This window comes from Elgaria multicarinata, chromosome 13 (assembly GCF_023053635.1).
Source record: "Elgaria multicarinata webbii isolate HBS135686 ecotype San Diego chromosome 13, rElgMul1.1.pri, whole genome shotgun sequence".
In the NCBI taxonomy this organism is placed as follows: domain Eukaryota; kingdom Metazoa; phylum Chordata; class Lepidosauria; order Squamata; family Anguidae; genus Elgaria; species Elgaria multicarinata.
In genome coordinates, this window is record NC_086183.1 from 8,437,528 (window position 1) to 8,456,654 (window position 19,127).

The 19,127-nt window shown below is 45.1% G+C and overlaps 2 protein-coding genes across 2 annotated transcripts in view; one reads left to right on the forward strand and one right to left on the reverse strand.

The window, feature by feature from the left end:
* PPT1 (palmitoyl-protein thioesterase 1) overlaps window positions 1-19,127 on the forward strand; it is a 276,709-nt gene that overhangs the window by 228,035 nt on the left and 29,547 nt on the right. The gene's annotated exons all lie outside the window — the stretch shown is intronic.
* Window positions 3,822-15,683, reverse strand: LOC134407763 (kelch-like protein 31). Its single transcript, XM_063139702.1, has 3 exons — window positions 15,569-15,683; window positions 7,565-8,770; window positions 3,822-5,079 (listed from the first exon to the last, which is right to left on the reverse strand). Exons 2-3 carry the CDS (start codon window positions 8,752-8,754, stop codon window positions 4,347-4,349), a joined length of 1,923 nt encoding a protein of 640 aa, XP_062995772.1. The 5' UTR covers window positions 8,755-8,770; window positions 15,569-15,683; the 3' UTR covers window positions 3,822-4,346.

The following is a 19,127-nucleotide window of genomic DNA, read 5'->3' on the forward strand; positions in this document are numbered from 1 at the left end:
GTCAGTTAGGGACTCTTGAGTGCAGTGGGTGAGAGTGGGTGTCCTTCGGTTTGTGTTTGGTTCAACAATGAGAAGTCCAGTCTCTCATTGGTTTGGCCAGAGAAAGAGAGACGAGTTCCTTACACCTAGGAAGTTGGGCCATTGCAGCCACAGATGATTCCAGCAGCCCCCTCCGTATCACTAACATTATATGTCATTTGGTCTGCTTCAGAAGATCTTGCCCTTCTTAAATAAGTAGTCCTTGGACTGTGTTATTTATTATTACATATTTATACTGCCCGACAGCCTAAGCTCTCTGGGCAGTTTACAACTAAAACCATAAAATCCAGTTTAAAGCTGTAAAAACACACAAAACCAGAATAAATTACAGTCCAGGGAAGGCTTGTTTTAAAAGATATGTTTTTAGGAGATGTTTAAATGCTATTACATTTTCCGCCTCCCGAACTGCATGAGGGAGGGTTTTCCAGAGGGTGGGTGCTGCTACAGAGAAGGCCCGCCATCGAGGTTCTTCATGGCAACATTCTCCATGTCGGGATGATTAGCAGGGCCTCCTCTGAAGATTGTAAATGTCCCCTGGGTGTATATAAGGGAAGGCGGTCTCCTAGGTACTGGAATAATATTTCACATGGTTTAGACCGGGGGTGGGAAACATGTGACCTGCACTGGCAACTGCAGCAGCAGCCGCAGCAAAAGAAAACAGCATCCTGCCATTTTTAGTGCTAAAAGATGTTTCATAGCTGCTACAGAGCACTAAAAGGGTCAAATGTAGCTTGTGAACAAGCTGAATTAGACTCTTAGTGCTCCATTGCAGTTGCTGCCAGATTTCAGTGGCAAGTGTTTTTTTTTACCCATCGGTGGCTCATGGGAGTGTTTGGCTTCCTGTAGAGTGCAGCCCAGGGGAGGGGGAGGGGGAGGGGGGCAATGTTCTTCAGGCAAAAATAGTCCCAGACCTTTCCAAAGTTGTCCAACTCTGGCTTAGACATCCAGGGAACCACCTTTGTATCTCACCTTTTCCTCCAAGGATGCCAAAGTGGCAAACAGACCCAGGCCTGTTCAGTTTCAAGGCTGCTATATGGTGTGCCTTCAGACTATGCCCAGGCTGCCGTTCATAATATAAAAATGTGCGTAATATCAAAACATGAATTCTTACTTCCTAAGCGGTGTGGATCTCTGAGTCCCCTGGTCTAGACAGACAAATGCTCTGACTTTGTATAAAGGCAGTTAACACATGTTCTTTCAGAAGCAGAGGAAAGCTTGTGGCTTCCTTGATGATGGTTTGCACTTTTTCTACCTAATGCTCAAAAAGAGCCTCCTTCCCCAGTTTTACAAGTGTTAAATCCTCGGTACAAACACATCCAAGCACATGTATTCTCTTTGCCCTGGGAGGGGGAGGGATGACTGCTGTCAACCACCCTGTAATTACTGATCTTCGCTTGCCTTCTAATTGTTTTGTCCCCTAGCAACATACTTTCTTGAGACTTGGCGAGAAGGAGAAATGATTCATGTAAAAAGGGTGATAACATAAATTGGGTCACGCGGTTCGGTGCTGTGTTATGGCCACGGTTGAGGTTTGGGAAGCTGAAATGTGTTTTGTAGCGAAGCTTCTCTTTACTACCTTGGCAATGGAATGTCAAAAGTTGAGCTAGCAGGAATGTGTGTGGTGCATTTGTTCAAATTGGCAAGACATCGGTGCAGACTTGCGGCTAAATAAAGACTTCACCCTCAGTCCGATCAGCTAGCTGCTTCTCTCTGCCTCAGCTAAGTGTGCCTAAGATACTAAGGCTGGTTGGGGAATGTCATACTCTATAGTGGGGGTTGGGGGGATTCTGCCCTCAAAGTTCCCCCAGAAATGGGAGACGTTAAGATTTGCCATGTCCCAATGACATGGAAAATAAGATCTAGTCTGTTCCTGAGGCTCCTTGGAGAGTCTCTGCAGACTTAATTAATAAACCAGTAATTACTTGGCTTTCCCCTGCTAGTTCCTCTGGCATATGGTACATCTCTGGTCCCTTGCTGATTTGATTCTACTAATTTCCCTTAAGTTATGATGCCAGGTGGCATTATTCCTAGTCTGTGTTTTAGCCAGGGCACTGACATTGATGTGCGCACTAAGAAAATGGCAATTAGCATTGCCCACAGTACCACTGTCACTAATGAGAACATTGTATGTTGTCCTGAATGTTTTGTTTTATAAAGGGCCTTGATAGCACCCGTATCCCCTAAAATGATCAGGGGCAGGCAACCAGGATGGGGTGGGGAGGGCAGGTGACCCACCACCCCTTGTATTACAGTGTGAATAACGTCAAGGAATATGTCCACGCCCTGGTTTAGTCCAACAGCAAGACATTAAAGCCTGGTTTAATCCAACACAGATAAAGCAATTCTACTTTCTAAGAAGAAACTATTCTGCCAGTATACATAGTGAAGTCAGTAAGGGCTTGGAGAGCCATGGAAGAACATAGCAATGGAGAATTTTATGATAAGCGCAAGGAAAGGTGAAATCCTTAACGAACAACCAGATGATGCTAAACAAAAAAGTCCATTTATATAAAGACACTGACCCAGGTGGTTTTGGAAAAGGCTGAGGCCCTGTACTATTTTCAAATGGGAGTGACACCTTCTACCACACAACTGTGGGAACTGTAAAGTCAGCCCAATTAAACTTCCAGGGAGCATACAGCAGCCTGCATTGGCCACTGACGAAGACTTCGTGTTGAAACGCATTTGGCTTGTTTATCTTATGTTGTTTTTGTCGGATATTTTTTCCTGTGTAATGTATTATTGCACTTTTAATGCAATATTATTGTTAATTCCTATTTTATTCTTGAACTTTACACAAATTAATGCACTCAGTCCTGAAGGACAAATGAGCTTAAAAAGCATGCAAAGCTACACAGTGCTAAATAAGTTCCTGCAATCATATTATATTCCATATTTGAAATTGTTTCCCATCTCAAAGTATTACTGGTCTACAGAACATGTGATGTTCATCCTGTAGCCTGTTTATTCCTGCTGGGATCCTCCCGATAGTATGAGCAGCTGTCCCCAATTTGGTGCTCACCAAAGTTATGGACTGCAACTCCCATCAACCCTAGTCAGTATAGCCAGTAGTTGGGATTGGTGAAAGTTATAGTTCCAAAGATCTGGAGAGCACTAGGTTGGGAAGGCTGGTTTAGTGTGTCATCCAAACGTGGGGATCCTGTCTTGTTGCTTGCAACTAAACTAGGATTCACAAACCAAGAACGAAACCTGGTTTACAGTCCTGGTATATAAAGGGTGCAGCAAGCCAAGAACTGAGTTCTGGTTTGTTTAGCTCTTCACACTACATAGAGGAAGTAAGAAGGAGTGAATGGGATGCGTACACAGTAAGACAGGATTCCCAATGGCTTGCCTTTCCATGTGAACTTACTGTCACTTATTTTAGAGTTTCACATCTCCATACAGGTAACACAACAAAACTCTACAATGTACCTTCTATTTAATTTAAACCTGAGGAACCCTATATTCCAATAAAATTATTCATTCAAGGTAGGCATTGAAGGTCACAAACATCCTTCAAAACTGGTGGCAATGTTTGGGTGTGGAGGCTGGGGGCTATTTCAGCCTGAGGACACTGGGGGTCTGTATGAAGGACCAGACATGAAGTGAGTCAGATGTTTGATTAAAGTAAAGGGTGATTGGGGTCTGGAAACAAAGCCCTACAAGAAGAGACTGAAAGAATTGGGTATTTTTGGCCTCAAAAAGAGAAGGGAGACTTGATAGTGCTCTTCAAATATTTGAAAGGGCCAGGATCTCTTCTCGATTATCCCCATGTGCAGGACACGGAATAATGGGCTCAAGTTACAGGAAGCCAGATTCCGGCTGGCCATCGGGAAAAGCTTCCTGACTGTTAGAGCAGTACAACAGTGAAACCAATGACCTAGGGAGGTTGTGGGCTCTCCCACACTAGAGGCATTCAAGAGGCAGCTGGACAGCCATCTGTCAGGGATGCTTTGATGTTCATTCCTACATTGAGCAGGGGGTTGGATTTGATGGCCTTATAGGCCCCTTCCAACTCAACTATCCTATGAAGTAAACACCTCTGCACATGTTCAACCGTTAGTAGTTCCCATGAAGCAGAAGATGCTGTGGTAAGGCCTGTGAACATCTTCTGTGAGGTAAAGTTGTCATGGAAAAGTGCTAATTATATACAACTAGAATGCTTTATCTCCTTGAAGTTGGCAAAACCAAGGTAAATTGAGGTGTTTTTTTTAATGTACTTCACCATTCTCATGACCCACCATAACACACCACCTGAGGCAACTTATGAATGCTTTCTTCTGTTCCACCCAGCCATCCTCCCACCCTCAAATGCTGACGGTTCCTGAGGCGACAGAGCTAGCCCTCGACTCCCTGGTGCTGGAGTGTGGGAGGGCGATAGTGCAGCACGACACCCCCACGGTGCCTTCAGAAAGTTCCCCTTCCTCAGTCCAGTCATTCAGGTCGGGGTTGTAGGCCTGGATACTCTTCTGGTATTTCTTTCCACTTTCGTTCCAACCGCCCACCAGCAGGATTTGGCCACTGAGGGTGGCCACCCCAGCCATGCTCAAGCCGATGGGCAGGGGGGCCATGTAGCTCCACTGGTTTGTGGAAGGATTATAGCACTCCACGGAGACGACGTCCACTCGCTCCCCTCGGGGGCCCAGCTGGCTGCCCCCCATGACATAGGCGCGATCCCCTAAGGTGGCGGCACAGTGCCAGCCCCGAGGACTGCTCAGCCACGCGCAGTCTCGCCAAGAATCTGTGGCAGGGTCATAGCTGCAAACAGTACGGGAGTAGGCGTTGTTCACATAGCCGCCCGTCACCAGAATCTTGCCCCCAATGACCACGCTGGCGTGGCAGCAGCGTGGCAGCTCCATGTTGGCTTTGGCTTGCCAGCTATTGGTGGAAGGGACGTAGCATTCAAGAGAGACCAGCGTCCCCTTAGGGTTACGTCCCCCGACGGCATAGAGGTGCCCGTCGAAGGCACTGAGGCTGAAGTGAGTTCTTCGGTGCGACATGCTGGCCAGGTGCAGCCAAGTGCTGAAACGGGGGTCGTACCTGCAGGGGAAACACAGTTGTCATTACTATTATTAATTTACATTTATATCCCGCCCCACATCCGAAGCTTTCTGGGCGGTTTACAAAAGTTAAAAACAGTGAACATTAAAAAGAAATAGACAAAATTTAAAACCATAAAAAAGCATAAAATACAAACAAAAACAGACAATATCCATTTAAAACAACTATTCTGGGGTCAGTTAAGAAACTGAGCATATGCTGTTAAATGCCTGGGAGAAGAGAAGAGAATTTGAGGATTTAACTATATTGTGAGGCTTGGATGAAGCATGGAGTTTCCCCCTGTGCTGCTTAGCTGGAAGGGAATGATGTTGAAGTAGGAGAAAGAACAAACCTTAAAGGTGTGTTTTCTTGAGCCTGATGTATTTGGGGGAAGTCACTTCTTGCTAGGGCACAAGTTAAACCAGCCCTCTCTGACTTGGTGGCCTCCAAGTGTGTTCGACCACAACTCCCATCATTCCCGGAAGGGCACCAGATTGGGGAAGGTTGGATTAGACAAAGAAGCTATCTGTAATGGTTGCTGCAAAGGTTTCTTTAATCATTGCCCCTGAAGAAGAGCCCCTGCCTTGAAATCCATCTGACGTGCCCTTTTTGTATTCTTAATTTTGGGCTCAGAAAACTGGCTCTTAATATGTGCGTCTCTCACAAAAAATGATGCATGCTTTTGTAACCAGCCTTAGGAAAGGGAGGAGATCCATTCTAGAAAGAAGTGCCTTCACCTATCCATCTCACCTTTCCAAGTCCTTTGTTTCCTCCAGTCCATGACAGCTTGTTGCCCTAAAACTGAGCTGTGCCTTTGGATGTTGGCTTCTGTTTTCAGTTGCTTTGCTCCTAAATATATTTAGTATGGACCCCATCGATCCAATCCTTCTCCCCTAGACTGCTGTTTTGTGGACCCCTACCCCGCAACCAGATTGCCTTCTGATGCTGTCCGCTTTACTTGGGAAAGTTCCTAAGTCAGTAAGAGAGTGCCTGTACGTGAGAAGCAAGCTCTCAGATTCAGTCCATTAAAAAACCCTTTGCCTGAGACCCTAGAAAGCCAGTGCTGGTCAGATTAGTAGAGCAGTAGGTCAGTAATAGTTGGTAGTAGGCAACAAGGGCCTTCTCAGTGGTGTCCCCCCCCCCCCCCATTATGGAATGGTCTCTCTGATGAGGCCTGCCTGGCGCCTACATTGTTCTTTACAGTGGCAGGTTGAAATCTTTCTCTTCTCTCAGGCATTTGGCAGCATATGATTGATTATTTTATTTATTATTGCATTTATATTCTGCCCGCCCCCATCCCCCGGAACCCAAGGCGGCGTACATAATCCTCCATTTTATGTGAGGTGGGCTGAGAGTCTGTGACTGGCCCAAAGTCACCCCATGGGTTTCCAGGGCCAAGTGGGAACTAGAACCCTTCTACAGGGCACCAGGTTGAGGAAGGAAGCCTCTATGCATAAGGCAGCTTCACATTTCAAGGAGTTCAGAGCAGGAATGGTTTGGGAGAGCACATGTCCTCCATGTAAAATGCCCTTGTCTCAGTCCCCAGCATATCCAGTTCAAGGAATTCAGGTAACAGGCCTTGAAAAGAGCCCAGCTTGGACACCTTGTATAGCAGCATTCCCCCAACCTGCTATCTTAATAAGAACAGCCATGGTGGATCAGACCAAGGATACATCTAGTCCACCATTCTGTTCACAGTGGTCAACCAGCTACCCATGAGAAATCCACAAGCAGGACATGAGTGCAACAACACCCTCCTGCCCATCTTCCCCAGCAACTGGCATACATATACACCTCTGATATTGGAGGTAGCATATATCCATCAGGACTAGTACCCACTGATATCTTTCTCCTCCATGAATTTGTCCAATCCCCTTTTAATTCCAGCCAAATTGGTGGCCATTACTACATCTTGTGGTAACGAATTCCATAGTTTAACTATGTGCTGTGTGAAGAAGTCCTTCCATTTATCTGTCCTGTATTTCCCACCAATCAGCTTTATGGGATGACCCCACTGTGTTCTAGCATTATGAGAGAGGGATGGTCAATGGGAGTTGTAGTCCAAAAGATCTGGAGGACACTAATTTGGGGAATGCCTCTGTACAGCCACTGCCCATCAGAATAGGCAGTCCAGGGCTTAATCTAGATGAGGTAGAGGTGCTGTACACCAGGGAAGAGACTATTCTGGATGGAGGTTTACAAGTGGTTGTAGATGGAGTGCACTTCCCCTGAAAAACCAAGTGGACAGTTTGAGAAGTTATCCTGGACTCTGCACTAATTGGAGGAGCTCAGATGTTTTATGCTGTGCGTATGAAGTGTTGGAAACCACCTTGGGTTCCCACACACACACTTAAAGGCGGTATACAAATATCATAAATAGACAGGCCAATGGTCTGACTACACATATTGCAGATTTCATATGTTTATATATTTAATATCTTCCCTAAATACCTGTCCTTAAAGTCTTGTTTTGTATTCCCATTACCTGCACAGATTGTTAATTGCATGTTTTGCTTGGTTCCGGGCATCGTTTTGATCTTCTCCTCCTGCCACATAGAGAAATCCATCCATTACCACAACACATTGGTTAAAGCATTTGGCTGGCATCTCTGTCAGCTTATTCCAGGTTCCTTCTTGATCTCTGTAGCTTACGTCTTTGCTAAGAGCTTTCTCGGTCGTACATGGGCGCCCACCAACCGTGAGCAAGACTTTATGGCTTCCTCGGATCTTGGTCCTTCTGGACTGGAGATCATTTTGCTGATAAGGAAGCAAGTGGTAATTCATGGCGTCTACCAGAAGCCTGTGACATTCCGGGTTCTGCATCATACATGGCACAGGTTGGATGTAGTTGATTAAGTCTTGAGCTGGGATGGTGCCAAATCGAACATTGTTCAGGAGGTCAGCGGCGTGCTTGATTCGCTTGGGGTCAAACTCTAGCCATTTCATGGCAATCTGGAAGACCACCACCTCACTGGGGAACTGAAGGTTGTCATCCATTAACAGTTCGTTGAGCTGATCGAAGGTGAGTTTCATGAACTGTTCAGTACTAGAGAACTCGAGGAAGTGTTCCCGGATGAATTTCCTGGCCGCATCTTTCGTCTGGTTGAGATTGTATGTGTCTGCCAAGTTGGCAATATACATCCAGTTTTCCACGTTCATCTCTTGGATGAGGAAGTTGCTGCACATGTTGAGCAGAGCATACATCTGCAGATGGCTGGCTGTGGAAATGGTGCTCCCAATGGTATACAGAGAGAGACTCAACTTTCCTGTGTAGGCATAGGAAATGATGGTGGCCAGGCCCAAGGAGGAGACATCTTTGAGGTCCACTTGTTGGAGGTTGGGATTTCTTTTCAGCAGGTTTCTGAAATACTCACTGCATGAAGACATAACCAGCTTGTGGACACTAAAGGGTTTGGTTTTGGTGGCAATGGTGAGGTCACAAAGGAAATGCTCCTGGTGCATACGCCTCATCTCCTCCAGAATGCTGGTTCCGTGGCTCGGATTGGTGACTTCCGTGGCAGTGCAGAGAAATCCATCCGAACCATTTTCAAGCAAGCTGTCCAGCTGGTGGTGATGGTCAATGTCAAAGGAAGGGTCCTCTACTGTGGTGGTAATCACAGAAGGCTCTACTTTCACCAGCTTGCTCTTCTTTGGCGTCTTTTTCTTGGGTGCCATGGGGGCAAAGTATTGCCTGTAAGGACATATTAAGACGGGAGAGACTTTGTCAAGGAATACTGTAGGTATTACAAGGCTGTGTGTGGTGTGCAAACAATAAATAAAACTAATATAGTAATTACTAATATAGTAATACAAATATACCATGACCATTCTTAAAATGTATCCACAAAACCTTTAAAATTCAGGCAAGATTTATTACTGAGATTGCAGTTGACTGTGCTGGAGATGCTCTTATTTAACTACAAATTTTATATTCAAATTATGCTTTTAATTGTATTGAATTTTATTCTTTTATTATGTATGAACTGTTTGTGATTATATGTAGTACTTTCATATTGTTGTTTCTTCATAGTGTATGTATTCTGTATGCGAATAGCCTATGGCCTAAGCCTTAATAAATTACTATTACTATTTAAAACGAACAGTACTAAAAACTTAAATCAGGGATAGTATCCCATGTTAGTCCTACTTAGAGTAGACCCATTAAAATGAATGGGACTTAAGTCCCATTCATTTCAATGGGTCTACTCTAAGTAGGACTAACATTGAGTACTATGCCAAGGACACCAATTAATAAACTGCAGATTGAAATGTTTAAAATCTTCAATGAGCTTTTGTCAGCAGCAGGAGCACCCTGAACCTGCTGCAGTTTCCAAACAGTCTCCAAAGGCAGCACCATGCACAGCAGCAGTCCATCCTGGATGTATCCCAAGCATGCATGATAGCAACCTGCCTTCTCCAGGGAGGGATTCATGTTCAAGGGGTTGATTGTTTAAAAATCTGATAATGATGGAGCTGCACGACTCTTATGGGCAGGGGGAGTTAATTCCACAAATGCAGGGCCACAACTGAGAAGACCCAGCACCTAGAACACACCAGTCTAACACCTCTTAATGATGGGCCTGCAAAGAAGGCCGAGATATTGCTCACAATGCATGGGCAAGCTTGTATGGGTCCAGGTGGTCAGAAAATAAGAATCATCCTCCATAAAACGGCTGAAGCAAAAAGTTAGAGCCCATTGAAATCTCTGGAAATATCTACCATCACCTGTGATAGTATTTGGATCTGGACTTAAGCCAGCATCAACAGCAAACCTTTCATTTTGTTTAAGCGAATGGTTTTGAAGCCCATAAGAGCCTCATGTGGCGCAGAGCAGTAAAGCAGCAGTTTCTGCAGCCGAAACTCTCCCCACAGCCTGAGTTCGATCCCAGTGGAAGCTGGTTTCAGGCAGCCGGCTCAGGTCGACTCAGCCTTCCATCCTCCTGAGGTTGGTAAAATGAGTACCCAGTTAGCTGGGGGAAAGGTAATCACAGCCAGGGAAGGCAACGGCAAACCACCCCGCTGTAAGGCCTGCCAAGAAAACATCAGCGAAAGCTGGCGTCCCTCCAAGAGTCAGTTATGACTCAGTGCTTGCACGAGAGGTTCCTTTCCTTTCCTTTGAAGCCTATGCAGGACTTTAAATGTAACATTATCTTAGTAAGATTCTGTTAGACCATTTTGAATCCCCTTGGGCAAAGGCCATGACTAGTAAAATCAAGTCAGTAGGCCTTCCCCCCCCAAAAGCTACTATCAAGGGATTTAGCTAGTGCCAAATCAGTAGTGAAACAGAGACTGTTTGATATAGATATGCAAGTCCTTCAGAGTGCTGCACGGGGCCCATGCTCCCCCCTGTCCTTAGGACTACCAGCCTCCTTTTGTAAAGATGGGATGCCTTATCTACGCTGGTTGTCTATTCCTAAATACAGGAGAGCATTCTCATTAGCCAGACTTAATGTTCTTCCCTCCAAACTTTTGGAGGGCAGATTTAATAAAATTCCAGTGCTCAACAGATGCTGCCCCTGCAACAATAGTGAAGTGGAAACTGTATCTCATGTTTTACTGTTTTGCAGATTTTATCTAGGGGCTAGAAATGATCTTCTAAACCCTATTTTACAATTTTAACCTGGTCACCCAACTGAATTCTTAACGTCTCTTTTACTTTGTAATATAGACAAATCAACCACTGAGCAAGTGGCCAAGTTTTTGAACCTGGCCATTTCTTTTAGATCTTCTATGATCGCCTGACTTTTAATAGCTAATAGTTAATAGTATGTTCAGTTTGCTTGTATGTAAAAATTTTATTTGCTGGAATGGTCTATTGACCGAAATAAACTGTTGTTGTTGTTGTCATTATCTTAGTAATCCTTATGACAACCTGTAAGGTAACTTATTAATTGTTTAATTTGTTTTTAGCTGTGGGTATATTTATTGTCTTATATTGTTTGTATGATTTTACCTGTATGCCGCCTTGAGATCCTTGTGATATAGGGTGGGATACAAATGTTTTTAATAAATTAATAAATAAAATTTGCACATGGTCATTTATCTGAATAGATACAACTTTAGAAATAATTATAATTTAAATCAACATACAGTCCCATCTCACCATAGAGCAGACCAGGTGACCACCTGTGTACCTGCCTGTTCAGGTGTTAATGGACAATGCTTCTTATGGGTCTTTATTTTTATACCAGATTTGGACAGGACAGCTGGTCAAACAGAGGACATCTTCAAATAGGGGATGAACTCCTTGGTAGGCCTTCAAGGACTGTGTCTGTAAAAGGGGACGTGTGGAAGAACTGATCTTCTTGAGTACCCCCATGCAAACAGAGAAAAGGCTGAATAGTCTGTAATAATAATTCCTTTCAGCAGCAGCACCCCCAACCTCAGGCTATGGTGGGCCCATCATGGTCTGCTACATGTGGAGTTCCTGCACGCACTGCACCCAACTAAGCATGCCTATGGATCCTGACCCTCTGCCTGCAGACATATCCCTAATGGGAGGCCCCAGCTGTTCCTCAGCTGTTTCTGTCCACCTTCCCTTTGCTGCATGGGGGGAGGGATGGAAGGAGGGGGAGACCTGAGCCGCTGGGTGACAAACCTGTTTGTGACAGGCCAGAAATAGCCAAGTGCCTCTGTCTTGCAACCCTCCAAGCTGGGCATAGAGATCACATTTCTGGAGGGTTAAGCAATCAGCAGTTCTTAGAACAAGACGAGCATGAGGCAAAGGACAAGAAGCAGGATCATCACGATACCGTTCATGCCAGGCTAAGGTTGCCAACTTATTTTACCACCCCCTGTAGCTGTGCCTTTAACAGCAGCTTGATCCGCAGACATTAGCAGGTGTGTGTGCTATGGGGTGAGTGGCACTCCCTCTGAAAGATCAGTGCTTCTGGCCCCAGCCCTGCTCCTGGAAGGACAGGTTGCAGCTGTGTCCAGGAGCCTGCGCAGCTTTTGGTGGTGTGCCAGCTGCATCCCTCCCTGGAAGAGGCAGATGTGGCCGCTATCATGCATGCTTTGGATACATCCAGGGTGGACTGCTGCTTTTCATGGGGCTGCGTTTGGAGACTGTTTGGAAACTGCATCAGGTTCAAGAATGCTGCAGCTGCCAAAAGCTCGTTATTCTGAGTATTTTACCCCACTGCTATTTAAGCTGCACTGGGGTATCAGAAAGACTGCTTGCCTGTTAAGACCTTCTGGGGGGCAGGGGCTCTGCTGCATGTTCCATCTCCATCTGAAGTGCAACGGGTGAGTACGTGGGTCAGGGCTTTCTCAGTGGTGGCACCTGGGCTCAGGAATCCATCCCCCTATTGGGAGGCTGGTTTAAGCCCTTCCCCCCAAGCCTTCAAGAAGATGGTTAAAATTACCTAGAAGTGCTTTTCACAGTGGCTGTTCTGAGTTTTTATTCATGATGCTGTTGTTCTTCTAGCATGTTAGAGCACAATTTTATGCATGTTTAGGAACCCACCCACCCCAAAATCCTACAATTTCCAGCATTCCCTCAGCCAGCATGGGAAGTTTAGGATTTTTTTCCCTGACCATGTATAGGATTGTGCCTTTAGTGGTTTGTTTGTTTTAAAAATTGATTGTATTGCATTATTATGCTTGGAGGCTGCTTTTGGAGCCCAGCATGGGGCCAAAAAGTGTCCTATAATTTATATTTAAATCTTATTTCAATCAGTAAATAAATTACCATTTCAATGCTGTGACTCTTAAAACCATGCTGCAAGAAAGACCCGAAGGTGCAATTCTACACACACTTAACTGGGAGTAAGGTGTGCAAAGGAATGCACCATGCCTTGAAAGAGACATATTGAAATCCCATCCCTGTCTCCTCTGAAGTAAGTTCCGTTGAGTCCAATGGGAATTACTTCCAGGTAAGTGTGCCCAAGACTGCAGCCTAAGCCAACGTGTCCTGCTTGTGGATTTCCTGTGTGAATAGAATGCTGGACTAGATGGACCCTTGGTCTGACCCAGCGGGGCTCTTCTTACGCTCGTACACCTCTACCACTCCATGCCTGTGCAGCAGGGTAGCCCTGGGCAGCAACAATTCTTGCCTGCCCCCCTCCACTTCCTGCCTAGTGTGGGGGCAGCATCATTCCTCTAAATTGTGATGCTAAAGGGCGAGTTGGGATTCCATGACATAGCCTATGATCACACCCCTCTGGAAGCTTCTGTAGGAAGCAGAATGCTGCACTAGACTAACATTCCCTAACCTGGTGCCCTCCAGATGTTTTGGACTTCAAATCCCATCACCCCAGCCAGAATGGCCAGTGCTCAGAATTGCGGGAAGCTGTAGTCCCAAACATCTGGAGGGCACCAGATTGGGGAAAGTTGGACTTTGGCTTGGCCTAGCAGGATTCTTCAGATTTTTTTTATATATATATATATAAAAGGCTTAATTTAAGTTCATGGTGGAGGAAAGATCCCAACACTTAGCTAGGTAAATGGAACCTCCATGTCCAGAAACAGTCTACCACCTCTGATTGAGCAACAGTTACTGCGGGGGGTGGGGGGGTGGGACGGGATGGCAGAGGGTTCCCCATTGGGAGAAGGGTTATCTTGTTGGCTGCTGTAGGAAGCTGGATGATGGACTTGAAGGGCCTTTGATTTGATCCAGCAAAGCTCTCTTTAAGTTCTTGCAATAAATACTGTTCATGTGACAGAGAGAGCGAGACAGAGAAGTGTGCCTCCAACAGAAGCCAAAAAAAAAAAAAAAAACCTGTGCTCCAGGTTACAAAACTTTGGGAAGTGCTATAATGTATGTTTAGACAGAAAAATGTCCGACAACTCTCAGCATGCCCCAGTTAGCCATATTGGGAGTTGTAGGACTTTTTTTTCCTGCCTAAACATGCATTGGGTTGCACCCTTAAAAGATGTTTAAGCTGCCTTTCAGGGTGTGTTGCCCTCACAAGACAGCTTACAATATTATAAAACACAAACGTACCATTACAATTAAACACACATGCAGTAAATTAAACGCAGTAAATGATGTTTTAAGAAGCTAATGTAAATTGGAATATATGTGTCTTCAGGTGTGTGTGGGTGGAGGTGGTGGTGGTGGTGTTAAGCTAGGACTTATCTTCCTAGAGAGGGAGTTCCAATGGTGTGGGGCCAACACTGAGAAGGCCCTATCCCAAGTACCCACCAGACTAATGGCTCTTGCCAGAGGGTTAGCGATTAGGGCCTCTGGTGCTGATTTTCATGCTTAGGCAGGCTCATAGAGGTGTGGGTTGTCCTTCAAAGAAAAATGGCTACGCTGGCTGGTGATTATGGGAGTTGTAGTCCAACACATCTGAAGGGCACCAGGTCGGGGACGTTTGATATTATTGATATTATATAATAATATATCATTAAAACTATGAGCTTGAGTGTGGGCTAACCTATTGGGCCCTGCCTGACATAAATTCAACCATTGTACAGTTGGCGTTCCTGTAGAGATACACACTGATTTGTGCTTAAGATGAAATGCTTTTATGGAACAAAGTTCCCAGCCCTACTTCCTATGCACTCCACCTCTTTTCCAAATCCCTGTTCAAGTTTGGGCCCAAAGAATTACAAAACCAAACTGAGCATCTCCCATTCTGAAAACATGCACACTGACATTTTACTCCAGAATAGGAGAGGGCAAGACCCCCAGACTAATGCAGTGGCACACGGGTCCCACCGAAATCCTTTTGGAAAATTGCATCATGATTGACTTAAGTTTCATTTATTTCAATGGGACAGATAAGTGTGACCAATAAAGGCTCCAATCCTGTATAGGTCTACTCAAAAGCAAATCCCACTGAATTTCAGTGGAGCTCATTTCCAGGTAAGCAGGTATATGATTGCAAACTTACCAGTTACTGAATTCAGGGTAGCTATGTATCACCTTGTGCTGTTAGTCTGGACCCAGCCCATCTAACATTTCAGATAGTATAATTCCCTATCAATACCAGAATTTAATGCAGACCAGATCTTTATTCTGTCCATGCTTTACAAAATAACAAGTAACATGTACTGGACATAAATATCTTAGTTGTTCTGAACAACTTCCTTCCATTGACACCCCCCCCCCCCGAGGTAGGATAGATCAGGGGTGGGTTAACCCATCTTGTGCAGTGTACTTATTTTTGGGGGACCGGGGAGGTAGAAATCCCCATGGCCCACCCATACATTTTGAATTATGAAGCAAGGGACTCAAGATCTCTTAACAGTTAAGGCACAAGTAATCCGCATTAAGCAATACCGAGTGGGCGAAGTGATACTTTTGCTTCAAACTGGAAGAAGTGCCTTGCTGGACGAAGTCATGAACTAGAAACCAGCTGGCATTTCTAGTCGCTCACAACCAGTGACCCTTTTATAAGTAGGACTTGTTTAGTTTGGTCTGTGCCTTGGCTTTTAACAGCTCAAGTGACCTGGAAACCAGTCTGCAAATATTAAAGTTGGAAAGGGCAGCTGGCGCCTTTCACAAGCCGGTTCAAAACAGAAGCTGCTTTTTGATCCCTACCTTGGTGTCGAGAGGTTGATCCAGTGGAGGGTAGAGTAACCAATGCCTATACGCCGTGCAAGCTAAAAGACACTGGGAGCCCAGGCAGAAGTCCAAAATGCAGCAGCTAGCTATTCTGTCTCTCCTCCCCTTTTCCCAATTCAGCCTGGCCAGCTGACCACCCTTATCATATCACCAGTTACACCCGGCTTGATGGGAGTGACGCAAGAAGATCCCTGACAGGCCCAGAAAGGGAGACGAGCTGTGCCAGCCGAACGCATCCTTCTGCTTCCAGAATGCACAGGAGGGCAGAAACTGCATGGACTTGAATCCGCATGAAACAGTGTGATTTGAGCAAGGACCCAGTTAAAAATCCACCTTGGTCATCAATTCCCTAGATGGCCTTAGGCAAGCCACGAGTCACACCGCCCCCTCCCCTCTATCCCCAGTATGGGAATGAGATTAATATTGGCCTACTTTACCAAGCTGTTGCAATGGTTATTAAGGCCTGGTCTACACATGCAACACAATGAGATGGCAGAGTCCTGAGTTGGTAGTACCTATATATGTACTAGAGCTAGTGTGGTGTAGTGACTGAAGTGTTGGACTGGGAGTCAGGTGATCGGGGTTCAAGTTCTCATTTGGCCATGGAAGCCCATTGGGTGACTTTAGGCCAGTGACAGACTCTCAGCCCAACCCACCTCACAGGGTTGTTGTGAGGATAAAACGGAGAGGAGGATTATGTACGCCGCCTTGGGTTTCTTGGAAGAAGAAAGGTGGGATAAAAATGCAAATAAATAATAAATATGTTTAGACTCAGAACTGCCCAATCACATAGAAAGGGGTGTGTGTTCCTATATTTAGGGCAAAAGCAGCACATGGGCATGAGCTTTGATCCTTCCACACACACACAAACACACCTTCAGTTTAAACTCCCTGCAGTTTTTCCTTCCTAAGTGTTTTTCTCCTCAGGAGAACTTCCATTCCAATAGCCAGAAAAGCTGGGAGAAAAGTGCTTAGAGAGAGAGAATACAGGGAGATAATATGGCAGAAGGTTAATACATCCACACATACAGGTCTGCTCCTTCTTTGACTTCCAAGAGTAAGAAATCTTTTGAACTTCCAGGAGCTCTTATTGGGAAGAAATCCTATAAACAGGTATTGCTTTGTTGGAGCTTAATGACAGGAGATACAAAATCAGAAGAGCTCTGTGTTACCTGTAAGCTTGCTTGCTTACTACTACTACTACTTATTATTGTTGTTGTTGTTGTTGTTGTTGTTATTATTTCTATATTGTTCAATAGCCAAAACTTTCTGGGTGGTTTACAAAAAGAGTCTAACCTTAAAAGTACAACATGATACCACAAGGTATGGTGAAGTCCACCAATTTGGTACCACAAGATGTGATGATGGCCACCAATTTGGATGGCTTTAAAAGGGGGTTGGATAAATTCCTGGAGGAGAAGCCTATAAACAGCCACAAGTCCTGATGGCTAAGTGCAACCACTAGTTGTTGGGGAACATGGGTGGGAGAGTGGTGTTGCACCATTGCCTGCTTGTGGTTCCCTGGCTGACAGCTGGTTGGCTACTGTGTGAGCAGAGTGCTGGACTAGATGGACCTTTGGTCTGATGCAGCATCAGGGCTCTTCTTATGTTCTTAGAATATTAAAATCATTTACCAAACCATTTAAAACACTCAACAATTAACAAATCCCAGGTCCAGTTAAAACCTTATCATATGCTGTCAAATGCCTGAGAAACAACATCAGCAGTGGTGGTGGGGTGGTGGTTGGAATGTCTTCTGCTGTCCCTGCTTCCAAGCTCCACACATTCAACTAAGCAGAGAACTGCACATTTATGGAGGCTTGAAACCACTAGATTTATTTATTTATGTATTACATTTCTATACCGCCCAATAGCCGGAGCTCTCTGGGTGGTTCACAAAAACCGCATCTCAAGAAATGGCCTCAAGTCCACAAAAGCTTATGCCATAATAAATGCGTTGGTCGTTGGGGTACCATTAGATTTTCTGTTGTTACTTCCACTTGATCCAGTCCTACTCTGATCACATAAGAAGAGGGATCACGTGGGACAAGCATAATGATGTGGGCTGCTTCCAATGCATCATGACATCCATCTCACGTGGTCTGTGGCCTTGCAGGTAACAGCTACTTTTTATTAATGCTTGTAACACAGTTGCCTTCACTGAACTCCCAGAATGAGACAAGCTGCAGAACTCTGAGTGGGCCCAGGATGGATTCTTCTCCCCCCCCCCCCCCCGATATGTTGGACTGAAACTCTCATCATCTAGTCCAATACATCTGGAGGCTGCCAGGTTGAGGAAATCTGATCTGGAGCTTCTTCAAGAACAGACTCTCACAGAGAAAATGATGGATATGAAACATTGTTACGGAACTCTCCATTGATACACTTCCTAATGGGGCTTCTCACAATTACGATGGGATGTCTAGAAAAAGGTAGTACCGTTCTCAGGGGCTGCATCCATGCAGATTCTTGGTTTATGCAAGATATTTCCTGTGTAATACTATCTTGGGGTGCTTCCCGACAAGGCTTTTATCATGCAATTGCCTTGCCTCATTCGTGAAATTGTATAGAAGGTCCCAGATGACATCTTCAACTTGCAACCCTCCTGTGTTTTCCCATCGCTTCTCCTACCTTTTTCCTTCCCACAGAAAAACCAGTTTAGGAGAAAAATATGGAACAACTGCACGATATCGCTTGATAGTGCTAAGAGGCGTCCATCTGGGAACACCCATCAGACACCCAGAGCGCAGTGCACAGAGACAAAATTGACCATGTGAACTGATCCTTGGTTAGAACTGGAGTCAAACTGAAGATCTGTGAAACTGAGATAACTGCACGGAGATTGCCAAACATTTAAAGCACTATAAGAAGCAGTGGCGACAGTCTTTAATTTTTGCTAAGTGAGCTGTTTTCCTGCTTCGGTTAAAGAGCGTAAGACCAACCAACAGAAGTTCAGTTTCAACCTCTGTTGAATTGTGGCCATTCTTAATGTGTTGTCTTTCATACTGTGGCTAAGACCGATTTTTTGTTGTTGTTCCACCATAAGGATGCCTTTTCTGAATCCCTTCTTTGATCTCTGTAAAACTGGAATTCTTGAAAGCTCACACACCAATCCTAAATAAATAAATAAATAAATAAATAAATAAAATCTAGTTCAAAAGCACTAACAATTCTGTGAGAACAAACCACCTATGGTCGCTCTTCAAAGGATAGCATGTTTTTGCCAACACTCAAAATGGCGGACACACCTGAGCGAGGAAACTTCTTGCCCTTACCCAAGATGGGGAGGTTACAACCCATTCTTCCTTCAGCTGTTTTTTCCCCATTTTTTTTTTTTTTTACCTTGCCCTGATCCGAGATGGTGACTTTTGTCCCTCTCTACCTTCCCCGGCGGCGAAGCCTATGCCAGTTTCCAAGATGGCGGAGCCGAGCCGTCGAAGAGAATGGCGCATCACTGCCCTTTTCGCTGCCGTTTTTTCTTTTTGCCCGGAACAAACATGGCGGCGCGAAAAGGGAAGCGAGTGAGGCTCCGCGG